The 15869-nt window shown below is 50.4% G+C and overlaps 1 protein-coding gene across 2 annotated transcripts in view; it reads right to left on the bottom strand.

Annotated features, from left to right (window-relative positions):
- Nucleotides 1–8224, bottom strand: part of NISCH (nischarin) — a 53736-nt gene extending 45512 nt beyond the window's left edge. For both annotated transcript variants that reach the window (XM_066616120.1, XM_066616121.1), the window contains exon 1: nt 7998–8224. In XM_066616120.1, coding sequence (XP_066472217.1) covers nt 7998–8084 — 87 coding nt within the window. In that variant the 5' untranslated portion in view covers nt 8085–8224. The remainder of the gene's footprint in view (nt 1–7997) is intronic.
- Nucleotides 8225–15869: the final 7645 nt, after the last annotated feature.

Genomic DNA, 15869 nt, shown 5'->3' with positions numbered 1-15869 from the left:
TAAATATAAAATTTAAATAAATAAATTAGAGATAGAACTTAGATGAATGAATAAATGAATGAGTGGCCTCATTCACTCAGCCTCTCCGGTCCTCAGAACACCCTCCAGATGCAATCAGAGCACAGCTCTGGTCATGTTCAGTCGAGTGGGCCAGAGGCTTTCAGGGGACAAGAGGCTGGCCGCAGGCCGGACAGAGGCTCGAAGCAGGCTGCATCTGGCCCCCGGGCTGCGGCTTGGAGACCCTGACATAGGTGAACAATGGCAAGAGAAAAGTATGTCTTTCCTGCTGCTTGTGGGTTTCTCAGAGGCAGCTGATGGGCCATTGTGGAAAACAAGATACTAGACTAGATGGGCCCTCAGTCTGATACAGCAAGGGTACCACAATATCCTCCTACTCTCATATGAGGGGGGGATTTTCCTGCTGCCAGAGCTGGAGACCCACCCGGCGCTCTGGTCGATCTCTGGAATACGGAGATGGCCAGGGCCCTGGATGAGATCGCTCCTGAGTGTCCTCTGCCCAGTCGCAGAGTCAGAGCAGTTCCTTGGTTTTCTGAGGAGTTGCGGATGATGAAGCGGCAGGGCAGACATCTAGAGGGTCAGTGGCGAAAGACTCGTACCGAATCTGACCGTACACGGGCTAGGGCCCAGTTGAGAGCGTATTCTAAGGTGGTGGTGGCAGCTAAGAGGGCGCACCTCTCTACCACCATTGCATCTGCAGAGAACCGTCCAGCTGAGCTCTTTCGTGTGGTCCGTAGCCTTTTACATCTGCCCCCCCTACTGGTGGGGAGGAGCAAAAGGAGGCTCTCTGTGACGAGTTCGCAAAACATTTTGCAGAAAAGGTCGATCAGATTTGGCATGACTTGGACGCCACTGTGGGCATGTCTAGTGATGTCCCCGGGGCACCTGTCTATCCTGCTATTTGGGATTCTTTTCAGCTTGTAGAGCCTGAGGATGTGGACGGGATTCTCTGGAGTGTGAGACCTGCTGCTTGCCCGCTCGACCCGTGCCCAGCATGGTTAATTAGGGCTGCCCGGGAAGGGCTGGCCGAGTGGATGGGGAGGGTGGTGAACTCATCTCTGGGGGAGGGGGTGCTCCCGCCTGCCTTGAAGCAGGTGATGGTTTGCCCCCTCCTGAAGAAGCCCTCCCTGGATCCCACTAATTTAAATAACTTTCGGCTGGTCTCGAATATCCCATGCCTGGGCAAGGTGATTGAGCGGGTGGTAGCGTCCCAGCTTCAGAGGGTACTGGAGGAAACGGATTATCTGGACCCATTCCAATCTGGCTTCAGGCCGGGGTTCGGGACGGAGACTGCCTTGGTCGCCTTGGTGGATGACCTTCGCTGGGGGATGGACGGGGGAGTGCAACCCTGTTAGTCCTGCTGGACCTCTCGGTGGCTTTCGACACCATCGACCATGGTGTCCTTCTGGGCCGGCTGGCTGGGTTGGGGCTTGGAGGCACTGTTTTGAAGTGGTTCCGCTCCTTCCTGGCTGACAGATCCCAGAAGGTGGTGCTGGGGGATGCCTGTTCGGCACGACGACCTCTTAGGTTTAGGGTGCTGCAGGGTTCCATCTTATCCCCCATGCTTTTTAACATCTACATGAAGCCGCTGGGAGAGGTCATCCGGGGGTTTGGAGTGGGGTGCCATCAGTATGCTGATGACACCCAGCTTTCTCTCTGCTTTCCCCCTGATTCTGAGGCGGCGGTTGGGGTCCTGGATCGCTGTCTGGATGCGGTTAGGGGCTGGATGTGGGCGAACAAGCTGAAATTAAATCCGGATAAGACAGAGGTGCTCTTGGTTCAGAAATCCACAGCTCGGGTGCTGGACTATCGTCCTGCTCTGAATGGGGTTGCACTCCCTCTGAAGGAGCAGGTCCGCAGCTTGGAGGTTCTCCTGAATCCACAGCAGCTCCTGGAATCCCAGGTGGCGGCGGTGGCCAGGGGAGCCTTTGCTCAGCTTTGGCTGATTCGCCAGCTGCGACCGTACCTGAGCTGCGCGGACCTGGCCACAGTAACCCATGCCCTAGTGACATCTAGATTAGATTATTGCAATGCGCTCTACATGGGGCTGCCTTTGAAGACGGTCCGGAAATTACAACTAGTACAGAACGCAGCTGCTCTTGTGGTTGCTGGGGCACGTCAGTTTGACTCTGTCATGCCATTGCTCCGGCGGCTACACTGGCTGCCGGTTCTGTTCTGGGCCCAATTTAAGGTGCTAGTTTTGACTTTTAAAGCCCTTTACGGCTCGGGTCCGGGGTATTTGAGGGAACGCCTCCTTCCCTACAATCCTGCCCGTGCTCTTAGATCATCTGGGGGGGCCCTTTTGATTGTGCCGCCACTAAGAGATGTGAGAGGGGCGGTGGCCAGGAAGAGGGCCTTCTCGGTGGTGGCCCCCGAACTGTGGAATAATTCCTCCCCTTAGAACTGAGAACTGCTCCCTCGTTGCTAACGTTTCAGCGTGGACTGAAGACCTTTTTATTTCAAAAAGCTTTTAATTGTTGACAGGCTGGCTGGCGTTCTTGCTTTTTATATGAAAATCCACGGGGATTGTTTGTTTTTAGATTTTCTAATTATTGTAAATTGTTTTTAATGATTGTTTTTAATGCTGTATTTTTAAAGTGTGTGTAAGCCGCCTTGTGTGCCTGTTGGGCAAAAAGGCAGGGTATAAATTAATAATAATAATAATAATAATAATAACAATAATAATAATAATAATATGAACCAGGCAACCTTAAAGATCAGCATCAGAACCCCTGCTCTATGCCTTGCCATTATGAGAAATCTTGTATGAAACCCATCACACAAACAGGTACAAAAGAAACAGGGCCTTTCTGTAAAAGCAGAACCAAAATGGTGGAAACAGGGGTGCCTTCACAAGTGGGGAACATGCCAGGAGTCCACAACCATGCTTGGCCAACCCCTGAGGGAGCAACAGACTGTTGCTCTCTACCACTGCACAGCAAGCCTGGACCTCTAGATCAGTGGTTCTCAAATTAGTGGGTTGTGACCCACCAGCCCAAGAAGCACCATCTCTTCCTCCTTAAGGGGCGGGGCAGGGGATGGTGGTAATGCAATCCCCAGGATTACTCTACCAACAGGGACAGAGGGGCTTTTCTTCACTCACTCTCTGTATGTGCCAGACTTCAGGAGATACAGGGAGCCTCACTGAGCCCTCTGCAGGGCTCCCCACACCTCAGAAAAAATGCAATCAAACCCACCTCCGGTTGTGATTGCAAACTGGATGTGGACTGTAATCGCATTTTTTCTAAGTTCTGAAGTATGCACCCCAGGAGGCTGGCACAGACAGAGGGTGAGTGAAGAAAAACCCCTCTGACCCTGGTGGTGGTATGATCCTGGGGATTGCATCGCCACCATGCTCCTGCCCCCGCAAGGACTTATAGTGCTACAAACTCAACACATGTGTTTGAGAATCATTGCTCTAGATCAGGGGTGCCCAAACCCCGGCCTGGGGGCCACTCGTGGCCCTCGGGGACTCCCAAGCTGGCCCGTGGGGAGCCCTCAGTCTCCAGACTGGGAGCCCCTGGTCTCGCTGCAAATGCAAAGAGGAAGTGTTTTGCACTCACATTTTCCCAACATTCTAAGACTTGTGGAGCCCTGCGGAGGGCTGCACGGGGCTCCCCACTCCTCCTGCAATGTCCTGCATACATCTGTAAGTAAAAGCACACCGCTTAGCAACACGATCCCGGGGATTGCATCACTGCCCTTGCCCCCTCTCCTGCAGAGACTTATCCCAGGAGTAAAGCTCCTGGGAAGTTTGAGAACAATTGCTCTAGATCAGTGGTTCTCACACATTTAGCGCCGGGATCCACCAGGACAGAAAGAGAATCTGTCAGGACCCACTGGAAGTGATGTCATGACTGGAAGCGACATCATCAAGCAGGGAAATTTTTTACAGTCCTAGGCTGCAATCCTACCCACGCTTACCCAGGAGTGAGTTTCCTTTACTATCATTGTTAAAAGAATATACATAGTAGTTTGTTAAAAGTACAGGTCTATAACATTTCCCCAAATGCAGTCACATATCATGGTAGCATCAAGTCTAATATATTAAAAATAAAATATTGAAATGAATATTTCACCTGAAATCGAAATATTTCAACCCACCTGAAATTGTCTCCTGATCCACCGTTTGAGAAACACTGCTCTAGATGATTTACTTTGAGGCAGTGGGGAGGATAAGCAGACCATCCTCTTTCTTCCCTCAGTGAATTTTAGAAGTCAGGGACAAGATATCAGGGAATTACAAAATGACACAGAGGGAAGAAAGAGGACAATTTATTGTTGTCACTGCACCCTACCATCACCTAAGGAAAGGCTTACCAAGATGCAGTAGGAAGCAGACACCAAGACATAAATCCTCCTTTGCATCACTATTCTTAATATTAATGACGCCCAGCCACGAAAGCACACAAGAACCTGGTCGCCACACAGATGGCAGTCTTCCTTCACTGTTGCAATTGTAGTTGAAGGTGGTAGCACAGAGTAGAACTCATTTCTATTGGCTCCTCAGTTCCTGGGCACTAGGGGGTGGTGGTAACTGGCACCTGCAATCCAAAGCATGGGGGAGAAGTATGCCACTGAGGGCCCTCATGGAGATTCTGCCCCATGGCCCACCAAAAGCTAGACCTTCCTGCGGAGATCTGCTAGGCTCCTTCTTTTTAAGTACTGTATCTATTGAAGAATAGTTCCAACTCCTCAACAAGCTTTTAATGTTTAATTATCTGCTTTGTATATAAAACTACTAAAATGTTATGCATTATGTTTTTAGTTTTATTTTTATAAGTTGCTTTTGGTGGTTGTAACAGAAACAGTATATAAACAGAAAGTACGAAGGTTATTTCTTTTTAGTTTCTCTCTTACTTACCCCTCACGTATCTCATGTATAAAAGGATCTTGATTATACAGTACAATATAAATCAGTTCAAAAAACACTCTTCCCATGAACTATTCTTCATACTTTACATGAAAATCTCATCAATATCAACCAGACTCACTTTTTCACAGTGCCACTACATACAAATAAACAGTTAATACCATATTTAAGCCAACATTGTGCTAACTTTCCTCCTCATCCTACACTATAGAGAAAACATCAGTAAAGTATGAGCACAATTAGAAGTCACAACACTGGATTCAGTGAAGAGAAAGTTAACTGAAAGAACTAGCAGACACACCCATTTTCAGTTATGTAAAATGGTTTTGAGAAATTTCAGTCATCAGATTTTGGGTTTGATTGCCTCTAAAACCGAATATTAACCAATATTGTAGTATTCAGTTTTATAAAGACAACATGGCATTTAAAATTACATTAACAGTAAAAAAAAAAATATATGACCAGAAGCATTGCCAAGTAATCCATAGCACCTCATTTTTCTTCATGCCACAGTTAAAAACAAACAAACAAACAAAAAAACCCTACTAGGTATCTGAGTGGATTTCAACAGTTGTTTAACCCATTTCTGCCCAGCCCACAGGTATACACATTTGATCCCTGTTGCATATACGAAACTTAGGACGGAAATGGCTTACGCTAAATGCAAGTCATTTGAGTTCCCTTTGGTGTCTTTGGTGTGGGAGAAAGGCAGGATGGATGGATGGATAAATAAATAAATCCTGTCCACACCTACCTGGGAGTAAGTTCCAGGGAGTAGGTCCCAACTTCTAAGTAGCCCTGCATAGAACTAGGCTCTTAACCTGACAGTGCTCTTAACATGACGCTTGATTTGTCCCAGACTGATAAAGGCCACTAATGGATCCTTCCTAAGGTATTTTCTTTTTTAGCCTTCCCACCCATAGAATACATTTTGGTTTAAATTCCAAAGGGGGCTGTTGTACCTCAGGACTGTTTACTAAGGGGGGAGGGGCAGGATAAAGCAAAGGAGGTCTTTGCAAAGGGGAGTGGGAGCCAGAAGCTGAAAAGCTCATTTCACCAGATGATCATCATCACCATAATCATGTGAAGATCTCATTGCTGAAGGAAGGAGGGAAGGGGACAGCCCACCCCCGCTCATATCTTCACAAATCTGTCCAGGAGAACCCTGGCCAGCGCCTGACTAAGGCAGGATTGCAAAGATCCCATGAATTCGGCTGCACATTGATGGACATACAGAACAATCCTATGCCTGTCTCCTCAGGAGTCAGTTCCATTATAGTCAATGAGGCTTACTCCCAGGTAAGCCTCAGAGCCCCATCCTCTGCCTGTCTACTCAGAACTCGGTCCTATCACAGTCAATGGGGCTCACTCCCAGGAAAGTGGGGACAGCACTGCAGCCTCAGAGCCCCATCCTCTGCCTGCCTGCTCAGAGGTCAGTCCCATCACAGTCAATGGGGCTCCCTCCCAGGAAAGTGGGGACAGGACTGCAGCCTCAGAGCCCCATCCTCTGCCTGTCTGCTCAGAGGTCAGTTCCATCACAGTCAATGGGGCTCACTCCCAGGAAAGTGGGGACAGCACTGCAGCCTCAGAGCCCCATCCTCTGCCTGCCTGCTCAGAGGTCAGTCCCATCACAGTCAATGGGGCTCACTCCCAGGAAAGTGGGGACAGGACTGCAGCCTCAGAGCCCCATCCTCTGCCTGCCTGCTCAGAGGTCAGTCCCATCACAGTCAATGGGGCTCACTCCCAGGAAAGTGGGGACAGGACTGCAGCCTCAGAGCCCCATCCTCTGCCTGTCTGCTCAGAGGTCAGTCCCATCACAGTCAATGGGGCTCACTCCCAGGAAAGTGGGGACAGCGCTGCAGCTTCAGAGCCCCATCCTCTGCCTGTCTGCTCAGAGGTCAGTTCCATCACAGTCAATGGGGCTCCCTCCCAGGAAAGTGGGGACAGCACTGCAGCCTCAGAGCCCCATCCTGTGCCTGTCTGCTCAGAGGTCAGTCCCATCACAGTCAATGGGGCTCACTCCCAGGAAAGTGGGGACAGGACTGCAGCCTCAGAGCCCCATCCTCTGCCTGCCTGCTCAGAGGTCAGTCCCATCACAGTCAATGGGGCTCACTCCCAGGAAAGTGGGGACAGGACTGCAGCCTCAGAGCCCCATCCTCTGCCTGTCTGCTCAGAGGTCAGTCCCATCACAGTCAATGGGGCTCACTCCCAGGAAAGTGGGGACAGCACTGCAGCCTCAGAGCCCCATCCTCTGCCTGTCTGCTCAGAGGTCAGTCCCATCACAGTCAATGGGGCTCACTCCCAGGAAAGTGTGGACAGGACTGCAGCCTCAGAGCCCCATCCTCTGCCTGCTCAGAGGTCAGTCCCATCACAGTCAATGGGGCTCACTCCCAGGAAAGTGGGGACAGGACTGCAGCCTCAGAGCCCCATCCTCTGCCTGCCTGCTCAGAGGTCAGTCCCATCACAGTCAATGGGGCTCACTCCCAGGAAAGTGGGGACAGGACTGCAGCCTCAGAGCCCCATCCTCTGCCTGTCTGCTCAGAGGTCAGTCCCATCACAGTCAATGGGGCTCCCTCCCAGGAAAGTGGGGACAGGACTGCAGCCTCAGAGCCCCATCCTCTGCCTGCTCAGAGGTCAGTCCCATCACAGTCAATGGGGCTCACTCCCAGGAAAGTGGGGACAGCACTGCAGCCTCAGAGCCCCATCCTCTGCCTGTCTGCTCAGAGGTCAGTCCCATCACAGTCAATGGGGCTCACTCCCAGGAAAGTGTGGACAGGACTGCAGCCTCAGAGCCCCATCCTCTGCCTGTCTACTCAGAGGCCAGTCCCATCACAGTCAATGGGGCTCACTCCCAGGAAAGTGTGGACAGCACTGCAGCCTCAGAGCCCCATCCTCTGCCTGTCTACTCAGAGGTCAGTCCCATCACAGTCAATGGGGCTTACTCCCAGGAAAGTGCGGAGAGGAGTCCTCCAGCTGGCTGCTTCCTCCCTGGCGCCTCCTCTCCCGGCCCCATCCCTGGCCCGAGAGCCCGCCCGGTGGCCTCTCTGGGACCGAAGGGGTCTCCCAGGGGAGGGGAGGGGAGCCTCCCCCGCCGCCTGCCGCTCACCGTGTAGGTGTCCACCAGCTCCGAGCCCAGAATGCGGACCCTCTTCGGCGGCTCCTCGCCCTCCTCCGAGCCTCCCACCGCCTCCATGTCGAGGAGAGGCTGCTGGGCGCGCGGTGCTCACTCGTCCGCTCTCCTTAGGCCGGCTGCCGCTGCTGCTGCGCCGCCACCCTCCGCGCCGCCAGCGCCACAAGCACCGTCACTGCTGCCGCCATGTTTGGGCACTTCAGCCGCCAGGATGCGCGGGGGTGGGGGGGGAGGAGAGGAGCAGGGACGCCCTGGAGATCCACCTCAGCAGCCTATGGAACCGTCGGAGAGAGACGGCGGGGAGGGGCTTAGGAGGAGGCGGGGCTACGGCGCGGAAGGACGTGTCCGGCTTGCCGTGCAGAGAGGACGATTATGTCATAGACTTTCAAAACGACTAGAGTCATCACAATCCAGCATGATCCAGCCCCCCGTTCCTCCTCCATGTGCCAGAACCCTCAGACAAAGAGACACAGGCAAAGAGAGTCTGGTCCAGCAAGAAGCTGACGGAACATACCAAGATCCAGGTCTACAGAGCTTGCATCCTGAGTACACTTCTGTACTGCAGCGAGTCATGGACTCTTCGCTCACAACAGGAGAGGAAACTGAACGCTTTCCACATGCGCTGCCTCCGACGCATCCTCGGCATCACCTGGCAGGACAAAGTTCCAAACACAGTCCTGGAACGAGCTGGAATCCCTAGCACGTATGCACTGCTGAAACAGAGACGCCTGCGTTGGCTCGGTCATGTCGTGAGAATGGATGATGGCCGGATCCCAAAGGATCTCCTCTATGGAGAACTTGTGCAAGGAAAGCGCCCTATAGGTAGACCACAGCTGCGATACAAGGACATCTGCAAGAGGGATCTGAAGGCCTTAGGGATGGACTTCAACCCTGGCCTCTGAGCAGCCCGCTTGGAGGCAGGCTGTGCAGCATGGCCTCTCCCAGTTTGAAGAGACACTTGGCCAACAGTCTGAGGCAAAGAGGCAAAGAAGGAAGGCCCATAGCCAGGGAAACAGACCAGGGACAGACTGCACTTGTTCCCAGTGTGGAAGGGATTGTCACTCCCGAATTGGCCTTTTCAGCCACACTAGATGCTGTGCCAGAACCACTATTCAGAGCACAATACCATAGTCTTTCAAGACTGAAGGTTGCCAACAACAAGAGTCATCAGTGCTCCGTGGTGGCGGGTTCTCTCCCTTTTTTTTTAAGGGCATTCAGATCACAACCCAGCCCACAGGTGTACACATTTGCTCCCTGTTGCGTATATGCAACGTTGGGCACAAATGGCTTCAAAGGCAGCAGATTCAGCTTGCGTGTAGCACTTCCCAAACTGTGTTGGGACCCACTAGGTGGATCGTGAACCAATTTCATGTGGGTCCCCATTCATTTCAATGTGCATTTTATTTTTAATATATTAGACTTCCCATGGCATGTCACTGCATTTGGGGAAATGTTACGCACTTGTATTTTAACAATATATATACATATACTAGTAGTTGGCATCCTTCAGTCTCGGAAGACTATGGTGTCACGCTCTGAATGGTGGTTCTGGAACAGAGTGTCCTCTCCAGTGCGTGAAGCCTGGGTAAAGTAGGTATGGAGGATAGGCTGTTACCCATGCAGCAAATCCCTCCTCTCCACGTCGCTGAAATGGTCCAATGGAAAGGCAGAGGCCAATACGGTTGGTTCCAGCGGCGTCGCAGGAGTTGCCAGAATGTGATTGTGTTCAGCCATGAACTGCCTCAGGGACTCCGGCTCCGGATTTTGCCTCGAGGTTGACTCCTGAGGCCTTTTCCATAACTGGATGTAGCCACAAGGCAGTGGAGGTTTGGGATCAGAGTTTTCCTTCTCTCAGATGAGCTGCCTTCCCAGGCTGACGAGTCCCATCTACCCGGTGGCTGTTTAGTCGCCTCTTATGACAAGTACAGCCAAACTGAGGGCCTATTCTTATCCCCAGCCCCCAGGGGAAATACATATACTATGTATATGTTTTTAACTGTGATAGTCAGTGTGGCTTACTCCTGGGTAAGTGTGGGTAGGATTGCAGCCTAGGATTGTTACAAATTTTCCTGCTGGATGAAGTCACTTCCAGCAATGACATCACTTCCAGTGGGTCCCAACAGATTGTCATTAAAAAGTGGGTCCCAGTGCTTAAAAGTTTGACAACCACTGATGTAGCAGATTCAGGATCCAATCCTATCCAATTTTCCAGCTCTGGTTAGCCACAATGCAGCCCCGTGGGAAGGGAACATATGTTCCTGTACCTTCAGAAGGCCCCAGTGACTGCCCCCCCCCGATGCAGTGCACACCACACTGGCACCACTGCACCAGCACTGGAAAACTGGATAGGATTGGGCCCTCAGTTGCTTTTTAATCAGCTCCATATGAAACCTGTGTTATTAATTAGTGTTATCTATAAAATCATGCTATTGTCCCTGGAACTGACTCCTGGTGCTCCCTTTGTCTTACTTCATACTCAAAAATATGATGATGATGATGATGTATATGAAACACAGTTGTTAACTGGTGTTGAGCAATGGATACAAGCCTCAGACTGAAACCTGTATCAACTAGGTATCGGCTTAGGTCTCAGGCTGAGATTATTATTAACAACAATATTTATAATCCAATTTTCAACAAAAAAAGTTAACAAAGCAGGTTACAGAGAAAATCAAATAACTAGGGGCCCTGTTTTGCAGTGCTGGTGCAGCTGTGCCAGTGGGGTGTGTGCTGCATCTTGTGGTGGGGAGACAGTCACAGATGCCTCCTCAAGGTATGGGAACATTTGTTCCCTTACCTTGGGTCTGCATTGCAGCTGCACCTGCTGGAAAGTTGGATAGGATTGGGCCCTAAGGCTGCAATCCTATCCACACTTTCCTGGGAGTAAACCCCATTGACTAACATGGGACTTCTGAGCTGACAGGCATAGGATTGGGCTCTCAATGGCTCTTCCAAATCCCTCCTCAAATTGTCTGCTTGCGTCAAGACTAGGCATAGGATTGGGCTCTCAATGGCTCTTCCAAATCCCTCCTCAAATTGTCTGCTTGCGTCAAGACTTTGCTCCCCCCCCCCAGTTTCTTCCGTGCAATTAAGGCTAAGTACCAGTAGGTGAAATCCCAGTACTGTACTGCAGTGTATCTTCCCTGTTTATCATGGCTCTGTCCCCGTCGCCTCTTTCCTCTGCTCTCTGCCTTCTCTTGTGTGTTATTAGATCATAAGCCCTCTCCCTGGGGCAGGGACCTACCTTCTGTTGTACAGCGTCATGATGCACACTGATACTATACTGTACAGATGATGATGATTGCATTTGAAAATCGTGCAGCAAATGGCAATACTGGCCACAGTGTCACTATCCCCCATATTGCAGGGAAGGGAAAGAGGTTGATCATCATCACAAGGCTCTGTCTGTTTTTTTCTGCACACAGAAAGGGGAGAGAGGAGAAGCAACTCACAGCCCAATCCTATCCACACTTTCCTGGGGCTGGGAGTAAGCCTCATTGACTCTAATGAACTTATTTCAGAGTAGACAGGCATAGGATTGGGCTGCCAGGCTGCAATGCTGTGCATACTTTCCTGGGAGTAAGTCCTATTGAATGCAATGGAACCGACTTCGAGTAGGCATGCACGCATAGGCTTGTGCCCTCATTCGCTGGAGGATTCCGATCATCAGACCAGTCACAAAAGAATCCCGAGGGAGGGAGCAGCAGCCAAGGGGGGGGGAGGTGGGCAAATTCCCCGGACTCCCCAGGGCTCTTATCCCTTTATCTTTGGCTAAGAGCCGGATCCCAAAGGATCTCCTCTATGGAGAACTCGTGCAAGGAAAGCGCCCTACAGGTAGACCACAGCTGCGATACAAGGACATCTGCAAGAGGGATCTGAAGGCCTTAGGAGTGGACCTCAAGAGGTGGGAAACTCTGGCCTCTGAGCGGCCCGCTTGGAGGCAGGCTGTGCAGCATGGCCTCTCCCAGTTTGAAGAGACACTTGGCCAACAGTCTGAGGCAAAGAGGCAAAGAAGGAAGGCCCATAGCCAGGGAGACAGACAGGACAGACTGCACTTGCTCCCGGTGTGGAAGGGATTGTCACTCCCGGATTGGCCTTTTCAGCCACACTAGACGCTGTGCCAGAACCACCATTCAGAGTGGTTCGAGACTGCATGCCATAGTCTTTCGAGACTGAAGGTTGCCAACAACTAAGAGCCAGAGGGAATTGGGGGTTGTTTCTTGCAGGCATGGCAGGCTGAAGCTCCAGGAGAGGGGGGGGTGGCAGGGATAGGAAGTGCGGTGTCCAACCTGGAAAGCCATGCAGAGCAATTGAAATGTGATTTACAGGAAGGAAAAATTCCAGAGAGAACAGATGGAAAAGATGTCAACATGGGTTAAAAAAGAAAAGGGTAATTGGAGGCTGTACAGCAGCATGGTGCCAGAATAACATTAGGGAAATAGGGGAAGAGCAGCCCCTGTTCGCATCACATAATGTGCAATGCCTGCCTCCTGAAAGGATGTTCACTTTTTATTTAATGATCACATCCACACGTTAGTTTGTTTGCATTATCATGATTTTACTATGTTTTCATGGAGATTGCCATTTCCTTTGTGCAGATTTCCCCTCAAGAAGTAGGAGAGACAGTCCAGATAGATCTGTTAAAGAAGCCATGCGTAGGGCAGGCTACACTTTCACCCGCAGAATCACAGCCCAATCCTATACTTCCCAGCGCCCAAGGCTGCAGTTGCACCAATATGGCTACTGCTGCAACCATCTGAGCTGGGAAGCTGTGCCAGGGCTACTTGCAGTAAGGGAGCAAGGCAGCCCCAATGGACCTAGATCTGCACCACTATTGACCCCTGTTGGGTTTCCTGGGCCTGGAGGGCAATTAGGGTATGGCAGCAGGCCCTGCAGCCATCTCCACCCCTCTCCCGCCATGCTGCCTCCCCTGCCACACTTTCCTGCCATCCCAGAATGCCTCCCCCCACCCAGACGTACCTCTCCACTGCCTGGTGCTTGCCTGGAGCTCTGGGCAGTGGTCCACCATTTTCCACCCAGGACATGTTCAGCATGAGCTCATACTTGTGCCTCAGGGCCTAGGAGAGATGGGTAAATAGGGTAATTTGTACCCGGGCCCAGGGTCAGAAAGGGGGCCCAGGAGCCAAACGAGGGGGCCCAGAAAGTTCCTGGAATCTGACATTTTCCTATCTCACCTGAACTCGCTGCCTGTGCATGATGCTGGGGCACAACCACATGCATGCATGCTAAAAACCCCTGCTAATTGGGTAAGAGGCACTTTTTCAAGTGGGTGCTCCTTTTTTTAGCAGGGGGAGAGTAACTGGCCCATCTCACCCCAGCAGTGTCTGTTCTAGTGGCTGTCTGCTGGTATTCATTTGCATCTTTTTAGATTGTGAGCCCTTTTGGGACAGGGAGCCATTTAGTTATTGGATTTTTCTCTGTAAACCGCTTTGTGAACTTTAAGTTGAAAAGCGGTATATAAATACTGTTGATTGATTGATTGATTGATTGCAGTGAGTGTCTACTGCTGCTGCAAGCCATACACATCGGCCTCAGGAATGCATCCATGTCCCTCCTTAACACAGTGTCAAATCTGGGAGGAAACTAACCTGCCTCAGTAGCTCTTTGACTTGTGGATCCCATAACCATGAAGGAGTATATAGGAGCTCAGGGACCCAGCTGCGGGGCTACAGCTACTGCAGAAGTTCATTTTGGTCCATTCAAGTGTGAGCCTAAATACGATGATGCAATGGATTTTCTATATTTCAAAGAGTTTAGAGAGACTTAGGAGTGTGTTTGGTTTTCCATATTACTTTACCTAGCTGCCAGTGCTGCATGGTTTGGTAAACCTGGGCTCTACATCAAGAAGCCTAGTAGACCTGGGCTCCAAAGACTATTGTGGCGGTTAGTATCCTCCCCCTGCCCTATTTTGCCCCCTCCCCCTTTGGGAAGGGGCCCAAAAGAAACTTCTTACCCCCCCCCCCTGATAAAATTCTTCTCATAGGCCTTCTCATGTGCCTGCTCCAGCACCATAGACTGTTGCAGGCATGCCTTACAGCACATTTGCGAGAGTGCACACTGGCACTGAGCTGGTTCAGCCTGCACTGGATCAGGCTCTCAAAGGCTTAGCATGCCTGCAGTGCTTTCTGAGTGGAGGCCCTTGACCAGGGCTGGTCTCCTGCTTTTCACCATCCTCTCAGACCACGCCACTTGATTTGAGCTGAGCGGTCAGCTCTTCCATCAGCGCCAATTAATTATCAGTGCCACCTGGTCTCAGGCACAGAGTGTATCCCATGATCCCTATCACTGTGGTCCCACTGCTAACGCTAACGCCTAACACTTCTGTTGCCATGAAGTGTGGCAGACTGACCTGGGTATTCTTCCCAGGAATCTGCCACATCTTCATCTTTGTGCTTTTGTTGCAGAAACTGCAGAAAGGTCATTATTACAGGAGTCTGGAAGGCAGCATCCCTGGCATTTGAATGTAGGTATGCCAGAGAGGAAGACTGAGAGGCCCTAGCTGTTGACCTGCTGGGGTGTGGATTAGCATTGTAGCTGTGATGGTGTTGACTTCAGGGCACCTTGCCACAATTGGCACTAGCACAGCTGCTCCATTCATGGTGCGCTCTGTTATGCCCACTCTGTTATGGTAAACTCTCTGTCTCCCCAAAACAGTGGCAATTTCTGTATAGCCTTCAATGGTTATTTCACTACTACTACATAGGCTGACCATGTTCCCAGACATGGAGAGCACATATGGGATAATAATTGCACATTGGAAACTTGTCCCTGTCCCTAGTAGCGTGCAGACCTGCAGTAGTAGCATGCAGAGAACACATGCGTGCTGGGTGAACATTGTTGGTTTCCCAGTTTACCAATTCCTGATTTCTGTGTATAGATTTTCATCACAGGAAAGATGTTCCATGGGATGAAATTAGGACTAAAGTTGCTTCTGGTATCCCTTCTGTGCTCCTTCGGTACCTCCTTCTGCACTGTGTCAGTTCTCCCACAATCCATTTGCACAGGCACCGTTGTGCTGTTTCTGGTTACTGCATCAGTTCAATGCCTTGGGCGAGTGATTGTTTATTTATTTATTTTATTTATTAGATTTGTTTTCCGCCTTTCTTTCCAAAGGGCACCCATGGCAGCTGTTGCACACACACACCCAGGGAGTGATGTTGCACCAGCACAAGTGAACTTTAGTTAATCCAGTATCTTTGCCAGAGGGTAGGATGGACCAGTGGATTAAAAGGTAACAGAGAATTATAAACACGGATTGAACAAAATGGGCATCTCTGCTGAGGGAAGTCACAGGAAACTTCCTGAAATGGAAGATAAAACGGGTTGTTTTTTTTTTTAACGTTTAAGAAAGAAGAAATTAGGATGCCAATTCCACCCGTGTTTGCACTGAAAAGAGTGGAATGAAACTTTCCTTTGACTAGAAGGGTATTTAAAGTTTGTTAAAGGGTAGCAAACCCATATTGAATAATCTGATTATGTACCCCATCATTGTCTGAAGATAAAGAACACAAGAAAACTCTTTGCCCATGTGTGCCCTTTTAGGAGAGTTTTCTTAAGTTCTGACCAGCCTGACTTGCTTGTATGCAATGCAGTTGGACAGAGGAGGGAGCTCTGAATCAATGGAGAGAGAGAGAGAGAGAGAGAGAGACAGACAGACAGACAGACAGACAGACAGACAGACATTTTTATAGTGTAAAAATACTCCCAATTCTATTGCCTCTCTCTGGACAAAGGAAATGAAAGAGCAAATTGTTTTGCCGATTGTCATGCCAATTGTTTTGCATGAATAGGAATGTAAACAACTCAGACAGATGCCTACTGTGAGCT

This window comes from Tiliqua scincoides, chromosome 2 (genome assembly GCF_035046505.1).
Source record: "Tiliqua scincoides isolate rTilSci1 chromosome 2, rTilSci1.hap2, whole genome shotgun sequence".
Classification (NCBI taxonomy): Eukaryota; Metazoa; Chordata; class Lepidosauria; order Squamata; family Scincidae; genus Tiliqua; species Tiliqua scincoides.
The sequence above is the reverse complement of the archived record's forward strand: the minus strand, read 5'-3'. Positions and strand labels throughout refer to the sequence as shown.